This window comes from Notothenia rossii, assembly GCF_949606895.1.
Source record: "Notothenia rossii genome assembly, chromosome: 7".
Lineage (NCBI taxonomy): Eukaryota > Metazoa > Chordata > Actinopteri > Perciformes > Nototheniidae > Notothenia > Notothenia rossii.
Window position 1 is genome coordinate 70806983 of NC_136905.1, and position 18679 is coordinate 70825661.

Consider the following 18679-nt stretch of genomic DNA (forward strand, 5'->3'; position numbering starts at 1 on the left):
CTTTCGTATTTATCTGAAAATAAATCTTCATTTCAATTTACATATGAATGTCCTTTGAATACAGTGTTCATGTATTGTAAAGGTGACTGTTTCTACAGCTTAGGCACTCAATCAAGAAAGATCCCATTAAGTGGTCCCTGGGGAACAATCAGGAAATGGGAGTCCATAGCTAATTTGGCGGGTCGTTTGTGTGAAGACATTTGAGAAGCCATGCCGTATTTAGGAAGGAGATGATTGACAGTTGGGTTTCACTTCAGAGTTATAGTATACCAACTTGACGGTACATTGCGCACGGCACTATAATGCGTTGAACATTTAAGATATGCACCGAAAGATTATTATAGAAACTGAATTAACAAGCAGTAGCCTACACCCCAGCATTGCGTGGTTCACTATTTTCATATTACCTGGTCATTTATCACTGGAATTCCATTAGAAACCACAACTATTTCGGAGTGGAATTTAAGGCAAATTTAAACCCAAATTAAAGTTTGAAAATAAAATAAAAACCTATGATGGATATTACTTCTGGAATCAGTAACGTGTCTCCGGCCCAGTTTCAGCTTCAAGGTGAATTTCCATAATGTTCCAGTTTTGTTTTAATACAACAGCCTACAGCCCATGGCTATAATGGCTCAGCCAGTCACGCTGAACCATTAAATCCTTTACATAGCATGTGAGAAAGTTAGAGTACAGTGCGCGTTGAATAAGCTTGTATGCAACTTTGTGCCTCCAGGTCGTGTTTGCCTCGGGGAAGTGTTGACGCTGTGTTTTAGACTATCTATAGGTCACATACTGCAGGACTGATAAGGACACTTTGTTGTGGGATCTGTGTTTTGAAGTGCGCCAAATGTTCACTTTACATACAGCACTGCATGTATACTGAAAGTCAGCTGGGAGACGGATTTTACGCACTGGTTTGTCTTCTGAACCACTGACCCCAACCTCCCCCCCCCCCCCCCCCCCACAATGAAACATGTTCAAGTTGCGTTTTCGATTTATTTTTGTATAAAAAAGGTACGATTTACATTACTTTTATAAAAAGTTTCAGCATAATTAAGTACAACATTACACTTTTGCAGAAGTTTCAAATTTCTGCAACTATACAAGATAAACTCCCGATAAGAGTTCACAAGGTTTCATTCTTAACTTTTTTTTTTTAAACAACGTCCAGTCCTTCATGTGCCAACAAATCTGACAAGACAAAGACTAAACTTTTTACAGTAACTAACCAAGTTGTCTTTTCTATTCACGTTCCCACCTCCGCAAAAAAAGCGAAGAGATTCAACAAGGAGAGAGGGACGGGGGTGAGGAGGGGAGAGGGGTAATCCTTGTGACAATAATCTCGTTTTTCCTCCCACTGTCGGGAATATAGCGTGCCTTCCATTTCCAGAAAGGACCCACAAATAAAAAAGTCTTAAGTTAAATAATAATGAAGTGTCCAAACAGAAAACACATCACATAAGATTGTCCCATTATAAGCAAAAGTCTCTTGATTTCAGCGTCAGAAGAAACAAGAAAAAAATCCAGGCCTGGAGGACAGAGGTTGGAGGGGGGGGGGGGGGGGGAAGTCCTGCTCCCCAGGTCCTGTGTGTGTTTTTGCGTCTTGACCAAACACCTGCAAAAGATTGAGAAAGAGAGGCGTGTTTAGAAAATGCAAACAGGGCAGAGATCCGGACAGACTGGCGCCAGGGAGGAAGCCGCAGTTTTTAACATTCAACCAAACACTCCCAATTCCTAAGCAAACCCTGCGCTCCAGATGTACACAGAGAGAGAGAGAGGGAAGGGGGGGACTCGCACACACTTTTCGCACAACTTCAGCCTACAATCTGGGGAAGAATCAGCGTAATTGCCGCTCAGCTGGCGCCTACCCACTTCTTGTACCAATTATGTGCAGACATCGTAGTAGCAGTAATCCAAACAGCCATTATTTTCCTGTTGCAGATGCTCTTCATTATAGACACAAGAGGGTATAATACAACCCTGACGACTGCTACTTATATACAGTAACCTAAGCAGCCTGGACCGAATATCTTCCATTTCAGTACTCCAAACTGCAAGAAATGTGCCAGCAAAATGTCTTAAAACTGCACATGAGAACATAATTATTCCATTAATCGTGTTCACCATACTGACACATTACAGTCCTGAAGGGGCCCCGTTATGTGGTCTTTTTGTTTCAGATATTGCTTTGCTACAATGATAAATAAAAATCATAAAGGATCAAATTTGGAGTCAAGTCAACCCTAAACCTCATAACCTCGGTGATGCAGTGCATTCTCATGAAAAACATATCGGGACCATTACAGCAACGTGAGACGTCAACCATATTAGCAGGGAACAAATGGATTGGTAAATGGTAATTCTAGCCAATTCTGCTCCAGCAGACTGGGAGACAGGCTGTAGCGGAGCCTCAGAGCCCTGGACAGAATGCAGCAGCAGACATGAGGACAGCCTACTTACCGCTTTAACGATGCAGAGTCCGGCTGTCATCTGTCATCAGCTCTGATGGCAACTCCGGGGACTGAAAACAAACAAACAAACAGACCAAATGTTATTTCTTTACCCGGCAAACGATCGAAGTGTCTGGCTTTGCAAACACTGTTATGTAGGGCGAATCTCTTCCTCATCACATGTACAAAAGAAAAAAAAACATGCCATTTTATTTTCCAACAAGCCATTTTGTGCGAGTTACGCATAGGCTACAAAGGCGCACCGGCTATGCGCACAAATAGAGCTCCACTACACATCTCCCATAGCACACCATCGTTTCCCCAATGATGAATGTTGTTTAGCTGAGGTGTTATTTACCTGTAATGACAATATGCTGATATCTGTGTTGAGGGTGGTCAGAGGGGTCCTGGAAGGAGCTTGCCCCGGCCGCGGAGGGTGATGCAGGCTGGTTAGTGCGACACTGGAGTCCAGCGCGATCTGGAGGTCCAGGATGTAGTCAATGACATGCTGCAGGATTTCCATCTTGCTGACGTTCTTGTTCTGGGGGATGCTGGGCACCAGCTCCTTCAGCTTGGAGTAGCAGTCGTTCATGTTGTACAGCAGGGAGAGCGGGTCATCCACCGGGGTCTTGCTCCGAGAGATTCCCAAGGAGTGCTCCGATAAATTCGCGTTGGTTTTCCTGAAAGACCGAACGGGGCTTATTGCTTTCATTTTGTCAGTGTTAGGTTAAGCGAGAGGGTTTGTGTTTGTCGATATCTTGCTTCTTTAAGGTCCTGTATTTGCCAGAAGATCAGCGATCGGACTGGATTACCAAGCTGTCAGTGTGGTTTATATAGGCAGCAGGTTGGGCATGCGACAAAGGCGGGACAAACGCGCTGATTGGACAAGCACAATGTGTCACTCAAAGCCTTTCAGTTATACTATTGGCTATTTGCGCTTAAACCCCTCCCCTTCCCTGCCGCGTTACCAGTGGCAACACATGTTGGAGGCGGAACACAGAGGGCGCTTCAGCAGCTCCAGTGGGCAATTTGGGAAATTAAGCCCTTACCTGTTTCTGATCAAGAAAATTAATGCTTTGCATGGCTCCCAATTGAATATGGCCAAGGTGCGAGCACGCGCCAATAAATGTATATTCAAGATATAGCCTACATTTCATCTTGTAGGTTATGAAGATCAAGCGATAGTATTTTAATAAATGTGGTCACAATTATTATTCAAAACACATTTTCATTCATATATTTACGACAATGCAAATGTTTATATCTGATAATAACAAATCTTAAAGATATAAATGATATTTATTTTCCAGCCATCAATCATTCTTCATTTATTGTTGACATGTGCGCGTTTGGAGGTGTGGAGCAGTGATGACAGATGCCATATCAGGCGCGTCTGATGATTCTTAATTCACTCCAGCCCGGACCGGTGTGAAGGCAAGTGTCTGAGCCGAATAACAAAGTAAAATGTTTGAGTAGCAAGCGGAAACAGCCTCCACCAGAAAAACTGCTCAGACCAGCGGTACAAAAAAAGAAGAAGAAGACTTATGAGTGTGTGTATAAGAAAATAAAGCAAAGGGATCTGAACTGCTAGTAGAAATATAGGGTTTGGTAACTTGACCCACCTTAGAATTGTTTTTTCCTTCTTTACCGTTACCAGCAATGTGTTAGATTTATCAAAGTCAAGTTTTAAATGTGATCTACTAAAATTTGTGATTGCGCACAGTCAGATGCAAAATACAACGATCAGGACATCAGCTTTAATGCAATGCTGTTCATACTTCCGCCTTATAACAAATACAGCCAACAATTATTACTCCTAAATAGTTTTTCAGGGGTTTGTGTGTGGCAAATGTCAGTAAGGGATGTGGAGCTTTACCAAACGCAGCCATAACTTAAATGTGTTTAAAGTGGCTGTGCGTAACTAAATGCATCAGTTCTGGTCCCGTGCACTCCAGTCTTAATTGTCACCTGAGTATGTTGTGTGTCAAAGTTCATTTAGTCACGACCGATAAATGTGGCTTTCCTATCTGAGCATGTGAAGAGGTGATTAACTACTATTGACACTTTAATGTTTTCTGAATGAGCCATTTGTTTGTAGGAATTACACGCTTCATTCTTCAGCTGGAGGTGGGGGCCTGTTTGATGCTGCACTAACTAATTACCCCCGGGGGCAATTGTGGACTCTTGTGATGTTACATTTCCTCTATGAAAACAACATCAATGTATCTTCAAAGAGGGGAACACAGTGTAACTCGGAAAAGAAAAGACAACCAATCAGTCAAATGTGATACATTTGGATTTATTTGACTTTATCTGAAGATCTAAACAGGGAAATCCTAAAAGCCGAAGTGATCCTAATGGACAAAAGGACACAGGAGTGCACAGTCTGCAGAAGCAATAGGCTTTTTATAAAAAGCACAGGCAAGCTGTTCTTCCCTGGATTATTGTGAGCAGAGATGGTGAAGAAAAAGAAAGTTGCTCTCACCGACATTAATCTGTATAATGATGGGTTTGCGTCCTATAATCGCATAAAATGTCAGTGTAATGTTTTGCCGTATTTTACAGAATCCAGCAAAACACCATCTGTGTCATTGTTTTTACGCGCGGTTCTATTCACCAGGCACGGACATGTTCTCCTTCAGCTGTCTGGCGATCCTGTTTTTTATGCATTTCTAATATAATCTGGAGCTGCTGCAGTCTGTGTCCACATCTGGTGCAATAGGATTTTTCCATTTTCTCCCCGTCTTCCTTTCGCTCCCACAGCTGTGTACATTTCGCATGACGCCCCTGACTGATGCCTGACAGGAAAGGTGATGGATTGGCGTAAGAGCACGTCGGTGCAAAGCCGAGCGAACCTCCACCTCCAGCAGCAGCCTCACCCCTGCCTCTCCTCTTCCCTCTTCCCCCTTTTTCCTCCCTCCCTCCCTCCCTCCCTCCCCTCTCTCTCTCGCTCTGTCTTTGGAGCAGACTCTCTGGCGCCGGCGCCGTGACGTCACCCCATTCACAGCAGCCCTCGAGCCAGCCCTCGCGGCGCCGCTGAGGCGGTTTCCATGGAGACGGGCTTTCGGGGTTGTCAATCAGAGGTGGTTCTCAGCTGATCGACCCGGGGCCGAACCCGGGAGTTTCTAGGACGGGAAGTGGGACCCTGCAGGTTTCCTCTGGTGGCCGGCTTCAATTCCTCAAGTATACTGAACACATCTGATAACCTACTGAGAATTGCCATTTCATATTTCTCACAATTCAGAGGGACATCTAAGCTACTTTTTCATCCCATAATAGGCCTATTCCTTGTAGCTTTGGCTTCCTATAAATTCACATATTCATAAAATCTGATGATCTCATAAAATATATTCTGTTTAAACACCTTGGACCTCGCTAAATTTGACAAATCACATTTGACAGTAAAATGCCATACACCTTCATGCATAGGAATCCAATAATTCCAGTGGTGGAATGTTACTAAATACATTTGCTCAAGTTGTACCTAAGTATGATTTGAAGTGCTTTATCTGAGTATGTTCGTTTGGAGCTTTATTTTATTATTGTTATTATTATTTTTGCAGTATTCCTATTTCTACTTGTGTAACTTTAAATGCCACCTGAAAGCCACCAATTAATTACTAGTATTACTTTAGTACCCCAATCTTTACATTATTGTACAAATTGATGGCATCTTTCTTTGTTCTGAAGCTAAACTATCTCAATCCATCCTGAATAAATCATAATGGTTTGAGTCTTTATCAAACTTCAACTGAGAACGTGGAGGATATATTTTATTCATTAATAGGTTAAGACAAACGTTTTATAAATGGTTGAACATGTGGAAAAGTGTTGACTTGAGTTTGCCTTAAGGAACATTGAGCTTGTACTGTGGAGCTGAAGTTTTCACACAGCTTGTTTATTTAGGGAGGACTAAAATCCTCCACTTGTTTCCAGATGTTTCAGGATGATGATGACCAACCTCAGCTACATTTGACCCTATACGGTTATCAGAGTTCATGAATGGCCTACTGGAATTAATGTATGAATTCAGTATGGCTCACTAACTTCAGGGGATAGGCGTGTCGCCAAACAGCCCATCTTTTCCCTTGTAGCAGCCCACGCACAAGGAAAGTCATTTGTGAAGTTTCCCTAAAGTATCTTTTGCCCCCTGAGTCTCAAAGGCATTCCTCAGACGCAGCGAAATAAAAAACCAGCCTCCACATCCCCCTTTCTCTTCCCGGTCACCAACCTATTAGTTTGGGTTCAGGAGATAAGATTTAGACAACAAAGCAGGAGCTGCCAACCGGCTCAGAGCGCCCTGCATCCCGGCGTCGCTCTGTCTGCGCCCGGCCAACTTGTTGATCCTCCGCCCTGCAGCTGCACTTCACTCTCCCAGCAAATATTAGGCTCATTTTAAATCATGTACCAGTTTTCACCCTTAAGCGAACATTATTTCTATGACATAAAACAAGCTACTAACTTTCTGTCATGAAGTTTAAGTCCTAACACAGTGGAGTATTTTCGAACAAGGCTTCCTAAAGCGACTCAAAATGTAATTTTCTGTACCAAACAACTAAAAACCTTGCAAAAAAAAAATGAAATCAACCGCATTGAACGAACGGATGAGCAAAAATAAGCAGTCACATACGTTTAAACCGGGTTTCTTTTGCCAAATGTGCAACTCACTGCCTTGATTTACACTTTATATTTCTAGAGCCTATACGTACAAACCGCGTACACACTATATTCTCTGAATTCCGCTTGCTTTACAGTCCGTGTCCTTCGAAGTAATAACAGCCGAGTACTTCAATTATGTGTTTATTCTCCACCGTCCCAAAGTACGAAAAAGTCTCGCGCTCTACTCTTCCTCGCCGGGCTGTGCCACGCGCCTGTCGCGTGGAGGAGTGTACACATCAAAGAGTGGCGCAGGGACTCTTGTAGCAGCGTCGACCCTGCGGGGCGGGGTCTGCTGTCCTAACACCCCCAAACACTGGAGCCCTGTCACCAGGAGTACATTAAAAAAAAGGGGGAGAACTGTGATGTGAGTGACTATGCTGCTGAATTAATGAATAAGTCATCAGTTTTGATTAATCAGGCAGGCTTATTGTTCTTAAACAATATCATAAAAAGAAAAAAAACACAAATAAAAGAAGAAAAAAGGCTTCTTGTAATTTATCAGAGCCCAAGATAGCCCCTTCAGTTTTCATGTTTTTCAAACCAATGTTACAAAATGCAATATTAAACAATCAAATTGTTTTACTCATTTGTGGCAAATCTTTGTATTTGAGAAACACAGAATACTTTTTTAAAATGGGAAAATAAAATCTAAATTGTTGCTGATTCTTTTTTTTGTTGATAGTCTTATTTTATTACATTTCAGTTCTAATGGTGTCACAGAAAAGTCTGACAGACTGAGTTTAGCAGTCGGTCAACATTCATAACTTTATTAGTGTGAAATAATCAAGATCAGATGGTTCTCTGCATGAATGTTATTGGACACATTTTATGATCATTAAATAAAAAAAAACAGTTTGAAATGTACACTTTATGAAAATGAATTTTTTTTAATCAAGTTATGAAGTAGCTCTGATTCAATCTGACTCTGGCCTTGACTCAAATACATCTGGTGTGTCGCTGTCTTCCTCCCTGTCCACCTCCCGCCTCTCTTTAGCCTCTCCTGCTCCAGATGGGACTCTTTCTGCTCTCTGAGCAACAGCCATCGAGGCCTGGCTCCATTGTAACGTGAGAGGCTGCAGCAGGCTCACAGGCAGGCAGGAAGCTCTGCGATAGATGGATGGATGGGAGAGATGAGATGGCCAGATTGGACTGGGAGACAAAGGCACCATGGCTGCCCGAGTGCCTTCCAGGCTGGTCGTGGAGTGGCCACTCCAAGCCTCCCTGGAGGCCGGCCCTCCTCTGCCACACACACACACACACACACACACACACACACACACACACACACACACACACACACACACACACACACACACACACACACACACACACACACACACACACACACACACACACACACACACACGCACACACACGCACACACAGCTCCTCCACAACACACAGCTGGCTGCAGGAGAGGAGGCAGTAGGTAGAGGATGGTGTGGTGGACAGCTGAACCATAGAAATACATATAATGCCTTAACCTCCTACTAAAGTGTAGACGACTCAAGCAACTATCCGAAGTTGTTAAAATTCTACTTATTTTCGTCAGAGTTTAACCACTGAGATCTTTTGGCCAGCGTGACAACCACCAACCAGTTGGCAGTGTGGAAAAGTTGGCTGCAGTTAAACTTTTGGGCAATATTGCCCGTTGGCATACAATCACACGCTAACATTACTGTGTCGCCCACCTATCACGGTGGCACAGCTGTCACTGCAGCTAGCAGTCTGTACCCCAGTAATCAGATATCTGCATATCTCCACTTTCACACAGGGAGTATAACAGTGTGGTTTATTCGCACGCACTGTCAGAATATGATTGTTGAAATCAGATTTCGGATGCAGCAAGAAGAACAGAGTTTTTCAATATTAGGGTTTTCCGTTAATGACCACTGAGTCAGTTATTGCATTGATGTGACAGGTGTGGGAACAAAATATTGTAATTTCATCAGGCCTTTTCTTGTCATCTTTAACACAAGATTTTCTGAGTAAATTGATGATGCTGGTGTTGTTTCCATCCCAGTGTGCAGTCGGTCAGGTTCCTCTATTCCAGGGGGAATTGAAAATATATTTGAGACCTGAAACTAGCTTCTGATACCATCTTGGCCTGAGACTTCTTGGATTCTGTGGTGACATGGTTTTGTCTGGTTCTTAAAGACAGCGTGTGTCAAAAGGTCCACTTTTAGTAGTTTGATCCCCAGCCACTGCTGTGTACATGTCAAAGTGTCCATGATACTGAACTCCTTATAGCTTCTGACGGCTGTACCGCTTTGTGAATATAGCCGCTGATGAGGCGGCATCTTGTATGGTAGAATCACAAGTTGTAGCATGATATCCAAGTTAGTTTTAGGAGGCAAAATTACATATTTAGGTAATGTTTGGTTCAGTTAGGCATACAACAATCTAGTTTTATGCATCATCATATGTGGAGAAATGTGTTTTTCACAAATATCCGTTGTTGCTAACATAGCCAATGCTAAAAGGTTATTAAGGCTAAAATGATTTGGGGCAGGCTAATTATGTCATATATACTTTTAAGTATGTAGTTGGTGTACATCATTGTGAGGTTAAGAGTGTCAACCATTTAGAATTTCACTTTTTTCTGCCTAACTTTGAACTGGTTACATGTTATCAAGCTAACTCTGTCAGTTAGCGCAGTAACTTTAGCCAGAAAACAGCACCCATTTCATTTTAGTGAGGCCTAAATCTTCTCTTACTAAGCACTTGCGTCATTACTAAGCTAAGTTTTAATTTCAAGAAGAGTTGGTGCAATCAGCCCCAGGGCCTTAACTAAGACAGAGTTTGGGTGGTGACCCCTCTCCCTCTCTCTGAGTGCACTCAGAATCTAGCAGGAACATAAGAGGACAACTTTCAGAGTCAAGCTTTCCACCTCAGCAGAACTCTGTTTCCTTCTGCTGTATCTCTTTACTGCAGCAGAGCCAACTTCCTTATAACACTAAACCCTCTGACCACAGTCATCTCGGTCTTACTCAATCTTTATCTATTTATACAGCACAGAGGGAAGAGAGAGTTAATGCAGTCCTTTGTGTGAAAACAGAGAAGGCCAGTCATGTCTGATTCATTGCTCCGTCCTATATGCCATCGCTGACCACCCATGCTTGTGTTGTTTCCACTAAGGTAAATTATGTGTCTGGTGTTTGGAGAAAGGCTTCACAAGTAGGCTAGGAGCTGCTAGGTGCTGCCATAACAAATAGTATTCAGGTGTAAGATGGGTGCTCGAAAGGCCTTGCACACATTCATAACTTCTAAAGAGATTTTTGAACAAGATAAAAACAGCTTTGTGGTTTTAGGCTACACATACTAAAGACATTCATGAACTAAATTAAGATTGTGTTGAAATCCTAAAGGCGCGCTGAGATCCTTTTTCAGAAATCTTCTATCCACACAGAAACGCAAAAACAATAGAAAACACTTAAATCTATTATATTCTAAGCCAGCAGCTTAACACCGTCACTGCCAAGATGAGTTCCACCGTCTTAGAAGCATTATTTATTGTTTACAGAGCGAGTGTGAAAAATGTAGTGCACCAGCCAGTCCTGATTTTCAACTGTGGCTGTTTAAACTCATTCACTAATTGTGCCATTATCACATAGGCTATTCTATAGATTAACAGAGGGCAGTGCTGTAGCCAGAATTTTACTGAGAACATACGTGTCTCTAACTCCAACACCAGAATGTCCCAGAGGTTTATTTTATTTAAGATGTTTGTCAGAAACATAATGAAAGTTTAAATTAAAACAATTGAACAAAAAATTCAAACAGCTGTCTCAGAAGTTTGTCTCTATTCTCCTTGTAATTACTACCAGATTTCCAAGCTCTTTCCAGGAAACCTCCCAGGAAATATGAACCAATAAAACAAAATATTTCTGTTCTATTTTTTCAACATGATTGTTTAATTTAGTTTAATGCTCGCTGCTAGGATTACAATTCTAGTGGCAAAAATACTGTTTCCTTTATTTATAATTTTTCAAATTTAAATCCCGGATTTTTACATAAACAATTAATCAAATGAATATTTCTAAAAAAAAACGGTCACTCTTAATGACACCCCCAACAATGATCTCCTTACCCTACAGTTTCTCTCAGCTTTTAAACAGGGTTTTGGCGTCTTGTAACTTATTGTTTTTACAACCTGTTTCTTATCTGCTTTGGTTCACTCTCACCGTCATTTTCATTGACAGCAGGCAGCTGTTTTTAGCTGACATTTCCCAAATTCGAAACATATTACTGGAAAATACAGAAGATATTAGCTCACTGACCTCAGTGTTAGCTAGCGCTAATAGGAGACTTTTTAGGCTGGTGAGTCAATTGGAAAATGAAAATACATTTCGGACAATACTTGAGACCTTTGTTGTATTGTCTTATTTGGATCTGTTCTCTGTTTGAGCAATGTCTGATGGGATTTCGATGTACTTTTTATGAAGTATGACAATTCAACTCCACTAGTTAGTCCTCTATAAATGCATTCTATAGTGAGTTATACGGCGAATAGAGAATGATCCCAGAAACAACCAGATGCTGTTTTCTCCATTCACACTGGAATGTGACAATTTAATTTAGCACTTTAGTGAAACTCTTAAAGAAACAGTGGTCAGAATGCTTCAGACGTGGCCTTGCATGAGCCTTTCTGTTTCCAGGAGCTTCTGAAGGTGTCTTGTCGACTCTCACATGCAGATTTGCTGCTGTAAGCATGTTGAAGTGGTCAGGTGGAGAGGCAGTGCTTTTAACTGATCACAACAACAAAGGTTCTCACGGCCCTAATCCTCTTTGGCTCTTATCTCTCACCCCTCCTCACCCACCACCCATCTCATCGGCTCACGTAGGATCAGACCTTCCAGCACAGACTTTCTCATGCCTTTCTCCTTTGGCATGCTCTTAATATCCCTATTACTTTCTCTTTCTCTTTCCTCCCAGATTATTGGTCTCTGGCAGTCCACTTTTTCTCCGTCTTTTTGTCTCAATTTCTTTTCTGCCTCTCTCTCTTTTACCAGTTTTATCTGTTCTTTTCCCACCAAGGGCATCTGGGTCTTAAAGGACCCTCTCCATACTTTGACTAACAAAAGCTGAGTCACTTTTGAAATGAAGAGCAGAGTCTTTGAGCGCCACTTGCTAAGCCCCAATTGAAGAGAAGCTTCAGTCTCTTATCAACAATAGCTTCAGCCCTGTGTGTGGACTATGATCAAGCATAAGGCGGTTCATTCAGGATGGTGGGAAACTAAGCAGCAGCGGGAGGGAAGAAAAGCATTTGAATAACAACTTTCTTCAGCTGTGGCATCTTTAAATCTTTGTGATGTAATTATATTAAATCCTCAAAACCTGCTGTGTTTCATATTGCCAGCAGTTTTTACTTCCCTATGCTATACAAGCTCCACCACAGTTAGTCCCAGCCAACACAGGTTAATGTGGCCATTTACTCTGATATCAGCAGAATGAATCAACCTTTAAAGGCTGTTAGTGTTATTAAAAATGCCCCAGAGGGAGCAGCTATGGCTCGTGTATTTCCAGGGTGTATGTGTTGCAGTTAGCTTTAGATTATTGGGACTTATTGGAGTAACAAGCTAATGGAATTAAGGTGCTGGATTTCATGCAGCGTTGCCAAGATTCAGCGTTAAAAGGATGTGTGCTGAATAAATAGTGCTTTAAGTAGATGAGATTCCGACACGGGAGAGATTCGCTTGTCAGAGCAGCATTGTTTGCTTGGCTCCAGAGCCAGTGAAACTGTCAAGTGCGCTTCTGGCCACGGATAGATGGATTGATGGAGGATTCAGAGAGCGGATTTCTTTTCTTAAAGTGCATTTTTAGAAGCCAAAGACGACAAACTCTTCAAATGCTGAAAGCAAATAAACTTTTTCTCTCATATCTATTTTACGCATGAAGCAGTTTTGAAAAGAAGTGCTGGAAGCAAACCTGAAGAAACCAACACCATCCTGATGAAAAAGCAAGGATTTCAATGCAGATCTATATTTGCCAGCTAATTAAGTACATGAAAAGCAGAATCAAAAATGAAATCCAAATATTTACCAAAATAAACTCATGTTTTGTTTCATTTCTCCGTCAGCGGTGCCAGAACAGAGTCCTCTCCATTACAGATAATTCATCTGATGTTTGTGTTTGTTGGTGGATTAGCTGGGAGGCGTTGCTGTTGGCCCAGGCTGTAAAACACTCTCATCTGTATTTTAATGGACTATGAAGCAGTGGGAGGATGTGGCTCTGTGCCACAATTTCACACTGAAAGAGGGGATCTTGTGTAGCAGGTAATCTATTTGTGAGAGTGTTTTATCCGTATAAATGGAATTAGTGGATGGTTTGACGACACATTAAAATGGCACACTGTGTGTGTGTGTGTACGCGGGTGCCGCCGTGCTCGAGGAGCCATATTTGATCGGCCCTAATTGGAATTTCTGTGCAAAATGTTTGTTTGCTTTAATGATGCAGAGGATGCGAGGTAAAATAAAAATAATGAAACCCATTGGTATGAAATTAGAGCGCACACAGACTTGAAGTGGGAGTGGATTCACGAAATACACATGGCATGAAATCAACACTGAAAGAGACACAGCTGTATGTTGATGTATGTACGTATGAAGTACATTAGATACTGAGAGTATGATGGAGGTGATTATGTTAGGTATGATGGTGTCTTTCCACAGTAGCAGCTATAAATCGGATTTAAATGTTCAATCATCTACGCCAGTTTGCTTTTAGAATAAAGTTGGTCACAGAACCTGAAGACGCTACTATTAAAATGTTTTCATTTTACTGCAAACGCTTGAAACTTGAAAGCAAAATGACAGCAAGCATGTGTCTCACACACACACACACACACACACACACACACACACACACACACACACACACACACACACACACACACACACACACACACACACACACACACACACACACACACACACACACACACACACACACAGAGTTTGCAGATGGTTAGGTTTTTCCAACCCGGCTCTTTGGAGCCCGCTCACAGTGTGAGTAGAAGAGGAAAAGGCTTGTCTTTTATCAGCGCTGAACGCAGCAGTGTTGACATTGGGATGGCACCTAATTAGGTTAGGCCCAGCACAGCATGCATGGTTAACTAGGCTGGCCTAGGCCTCGGGCTCCACAGATCCCAAGGTGAATTCCGCACTACAACTGAGAAATGATACCTACCACTACCAATCTACTCTAAACGTTATCTATCTTCTAAAAATATGACCGCAAGAAATACACACAGCCGCAGTTATTTTTTCTCTCCCTCTGCAATTAGCAGGTAAAACTCTGGGAGCTGGCAGAGTTTGATAAATATGCAGGCATCATTCTGTTCGGGGACGTGGGATTTCAACAAAAGCCAAGTTTTGTCTTTCAGAGTTACAGTTCCCATTATGCTTTATAAGCAGTCTTATGGACTAAATAGACTCGCACTTTGTTAACATTAGTATTGTGACATGCTTCTGTAGCAAGAGGGCAGAAGAAACGGTTGAATAAGGAATGAATTATCTATAAATAAAACATAAATGTATGCAACTTGGGTTTATTATTGGAGTTCTTGCCATTCATTATGAGTTATAATACCGCTTTACTCAGAAATGTAATTGCTAAGATCTTCAAATAGAGCAACATTGCTACAACAGAGAAAAAAAGTGAAACAAATCAGCTGGCACTGCAGTGTGACTTTTGCCAAATTGACTCAAACAGTAGCAGATCGTGAATTTGTTATGGGATTTTAATAGTTGGGATTTGGTTGACTTTTAATGACAGCAGGTCAGGACAATGTACTGTTTATTGGATTTCGTTTGAAATGATAACATTGGTCATGTCCAAGATGGAAAATGTAAACCAGTGAAACAATTTACCCATGGGACTTTGGACAACAGGTCTGTAGCACAGAGGAATACGCTTCAAGCTCATACAATAATTTGTACATTTTGTCAGTTTCATTCTATTGGTTACTGATAAGAAAAAGATTCATTACAATCACCAGACATGACCTTTGAATTGTCTACTGGGTTTAAAAGTTGTACTCAGTTTTATTATGTAACCTTGACAGATAGACTTGGACTGTGCAGCACTAGTTAAGAGTCCTTTTAACTAACAGGGCCTAATTAAAATGGCATTTTTGTAGTCCACTGACTAAAGGACCAAGTGGGACACAGGGGGGCTGACAGAAGCTCTGTTTGGGTTTAGTTTCACAGTCCTCTCACTTCCCCCAAGGGGCTTCGCTTTGTAGCATCATTAACAGTCTCCTTGTGTGGAATCCCCTTCTCTGATTCCATTTCCGCTTTATTGCCAGTTTGGCCTCATTCAAGTGAGATGGTCAAGCTGGAAAGGGGATGTGAGCTGAAAAAAAGAGGATGTAGTCTGGGAGTATCCGATCTTTGAGCTGACATGTGACACTGACGATTAGCACAAAAAAAGAAATTTCGACTGATTGCTGCTTCAATATATAGATGTCAGTGCTGATGGGGATGGAGATGTACATCTCAAACAGCAAGTGTCGGCCACTTAAGGTCACATTAGCTCTTCACAGGTGTCAGGGAGTGAAATGAGATCATTTGAATGTCTGAGAGTGGGTAAAAGGAGGAGAGGAGTGTCGGGCCTGCTTGTAAAGAAAGACAGAAGGAGAGGAGAAGGAGGAGGAGGGAGAGTAAATAGGAAGAGAACAGGAGGGTAGCAGGAGGAGGGGGTGTCCGGTCATGCACAAGCCCGCCGTCTTTGAGAGAAGAAGGGGGCAAGACACAGGGAGAAAGAGGGGAACAAGAAAGGAGAGCGCTTTGCAAGCCAACCAGGCTTCATTACCACGTCAATCTGAAGAGAGAGTGAGAAAGAGAGGGAGAAACAGGCCGGCCAGGGCCCAGCAGTGGGGCCGGATCCATATGGTGCTGCCGGCTCTGGAATGAATAGTGAATGGAGCGGCTGGGCGCTGGGCTGCTGGAATCTGCCTCCAAGCCTTTGTGAACAGGATGACCAAAGACAAGAGGGAGCTCTGCAGATGGCCCGGGCTATAAATAGGTAGCTAGTCTATCTCCGTGCTGTCACTCTTCTTGTCTATCTGCCTCCCAGCTTCCCCTCTGAGCCCCCCCCCCCCCCCCCCCCACACACACACATGCTGCCAGGCCCCTGGACACCACTAAAAGAAAACAGGAAATAAAAGCCTATGGGTCGCATGCCTCTATCATATTGCCACCGGGCTGAGAATCTAAGTAGTCCTCCTTTTTTATATCTCCCAACCACCCTCTGCCTTCAAACATTTATCATTGAGATTCGTTACAGAGGTGTGGGACCGGGCTCGTGTTTGAAAGTGTGTGAGTGTGGTCTGCAGAGAGTTACTAAGTTGCTCAAACACAAGCCGGGGAAGGCAGTTGTGATTTCAGTCCAAACTTCTCGCAGATGGACTTTAAAGTGAGTGATAAATCCGTGTCCAGATTGAGGGTCCTTTTGTCATTAAACTAAGCCTTAGCACTGCTGTCCATCTGGCTCTGTGCATGTGTGTGTGTGTGTGCATGCATGTTTGTAGTGTATCTTGTGTCTTTGTGTGTAGACACATTGAACATGATCCGGTAGCGGGAGGAGCATTACAAGCCGTCCTTTTAAAGTGTTGCTGACTGTAGCACACTATAAGCTATAGCCTTCTGCTCTTACTTCCCATGCACTTTATGTCTCACTCACACACACACACACACACACACACACACACACACACACACACACACACACACACACACACACACACACACACACACACACACACACACACACACACACACACACACACACACACACACACACACACACACACACACACACACACACACACACTCACTTTACCCTCAGTTCTTGTAAACACATCTCGAAGCCAGCGTGTGCTTCGTCTGTAACAGCCCCAGACTCCAAGGTGCCTGATCTGTGAGCTAACACCAAAGATAATTGTTAGGAGTGATGGAGCTCAGAACTAGACCTGTGGAGACAGAGTGGGAGATGACGTGTGTGTGTGTGTGTGTGTGTGTGTGTGTGTGTGTATGTGTGTGTGTGTGTGTGTGTGGGCGTGCGTGCGCGCGCGCGTGCGTGCCTGTCTGTCTGTCTGTCTGTCTGTCTGTCTGTCTGTCTGTCTGTCTGTCTGTCTGTCTGTCTGTCTGTCTGTGTGTGTGTGTGTATATATTTGTGTGTGTCTGTGTGTAAGAAGTTGTCCACTAGTAAACAAAGCGAAGCAAGTGGCCTGGATGACTTACGTCTGGACCACACAGAGAAAAACGCATCAGTCAGACTGGTGCTACGTAAGAGCTGTGGCATCACAGCCGAGACTGGGTGGTGCCAGAGAGAGAGAGAGAGAGAGAGAGAGAGAGAGAGAGAGAGACAGACAGACAGACAGACAGACAGACAGACAGACAGACAGTGAGAGGGAGCTCTTTCCAAATTTACCAGGTTTCTGTACCATCCAATGCATTGTGATGTTCCAAGTTTTATTGTTTTGTCCAGTTGGGCTTGCATACCAGCTGCTGTATGTGTGTGTGTGTGTGTGTGTGTGTGTGTGTGTGTGTGTGTGTGTGTGTGTGTGTGTGTGTGTGTGTGTGTGTGTGTGTGTGTGTGTGTGTGTGTGTGTGTGTGTGTGTGCACGTGTGCACGTGTGCATGCGTGTGTACGCTCTAAACACTCATCTGACATGAAATGGCTCTCGTGGTGAAAGCAGCCAGGTGCTCACCACAGGCGACATCATCGGGTCAGCCACAGATGTGATGCACCGGCTCAGCTTGATGACATCATCATCGCTTCTCCTTGGCAGACTTGTTTTAGTTGAACACACAGCGTTTGTGTGTGCGGGCACACTGGGGGAAAATATCTTCAGCCATTAAATGATATTAAAATTGATTTTTCTTCCCCCAGAACACATAAAAAACGGTTTTCCAAAAGCTAATTAGAAAATAATTTCACCCGTTTCCAATATGTATCGAGGTCAAGTAATATCTTGAACATATTTTCACCCAGTTTGACGTGTAGCTTTGGAAACAATTACCTCGAACAGCGGGTATTGTTCTTTCTCTATAAATGAAACCAAGCTATTAAAATTGAATATGAGAGTAAATGGCTTGTTCAGACGGATCTATTTGGAGTCTCTCTCCAAAAAAGCCTTTTCCCAGTAGAGGCCCTCCATCTGTGTAACCTCTAGCTGACACTTTTAATCTGTATCTTTATTCCTAGAAGTCGATGAAGAGACATATGAATTCTCTTGACTTATCTGGCCAAACTGTCAGATATGCTGCTGTGAAGAAAAAAAATACAGTGTTTATCAGCTGGAGTGAGTTTTTGTGTGTGTTGTGTCACAGCAACCCAGAGAAGTTAAGTGTCTGCGACTACGACTGCAGTGCTCATGCCTGAGAATTATCAAGCATACGCTGATGAACATAAAAATATCTGCTCTGTGGCGCCATGACATCACAACCGCTCTATTTGGGCTAGGGAGAAGGTCATGTAATTGCATTATACTCTGTCATTAGAATGATACAGTGTCATTATATCACAAGGCTTGTTCACAAGATAGAAACACATTCTTCTCT

General features: G+C 42.8%; 1 protein-coding gene across 1 annotated transcript; it reads right to left on the bottom strand.

The window, feature by feature from the left end:
• Positions 1–985: 985 nt before the first annotated feature.
• On the bottom strand, positions 986–3273 carry id2a (inhibitor of DNA binding 2a). Its single transcript, XM_079641183.1, has 3 exons — positions 2812–3273; positions 2464–2524; positions 986–1618 (listed from the first exon to the last, which is right to left on the bottom strand). The coding sequence occupies exons 1-2, from the start codon at positions 3163–3165 to the stop codon at positions 2468–2470; spliced, it is 411 nt and encodes a 136-aa protein (XP_079497309.1). The 5' UTR covers positions 3166–3273; the 3' UTR covers positions 986–1618; positions 2464–2467.
• Between the last annotated feature and the right edge of the window lie 15406 nt (positions 3274–18679).

Coding starts and splice junctions, on each gene's coding strand:
- id2a (XM_079641183.1), bottom strand. CDS start 3,165: ATGAAAGCAATAAGCCCCGTTCGGTCTTTCAGGAAAACCAACGCGAAT. Junction 2,525..2,811: donor TCAGCATATTGTCATTACAG/GTAAATAACACC, acceptor GTTTGTTTTCAG/TCCCCGGAGTTGCCATCAGA.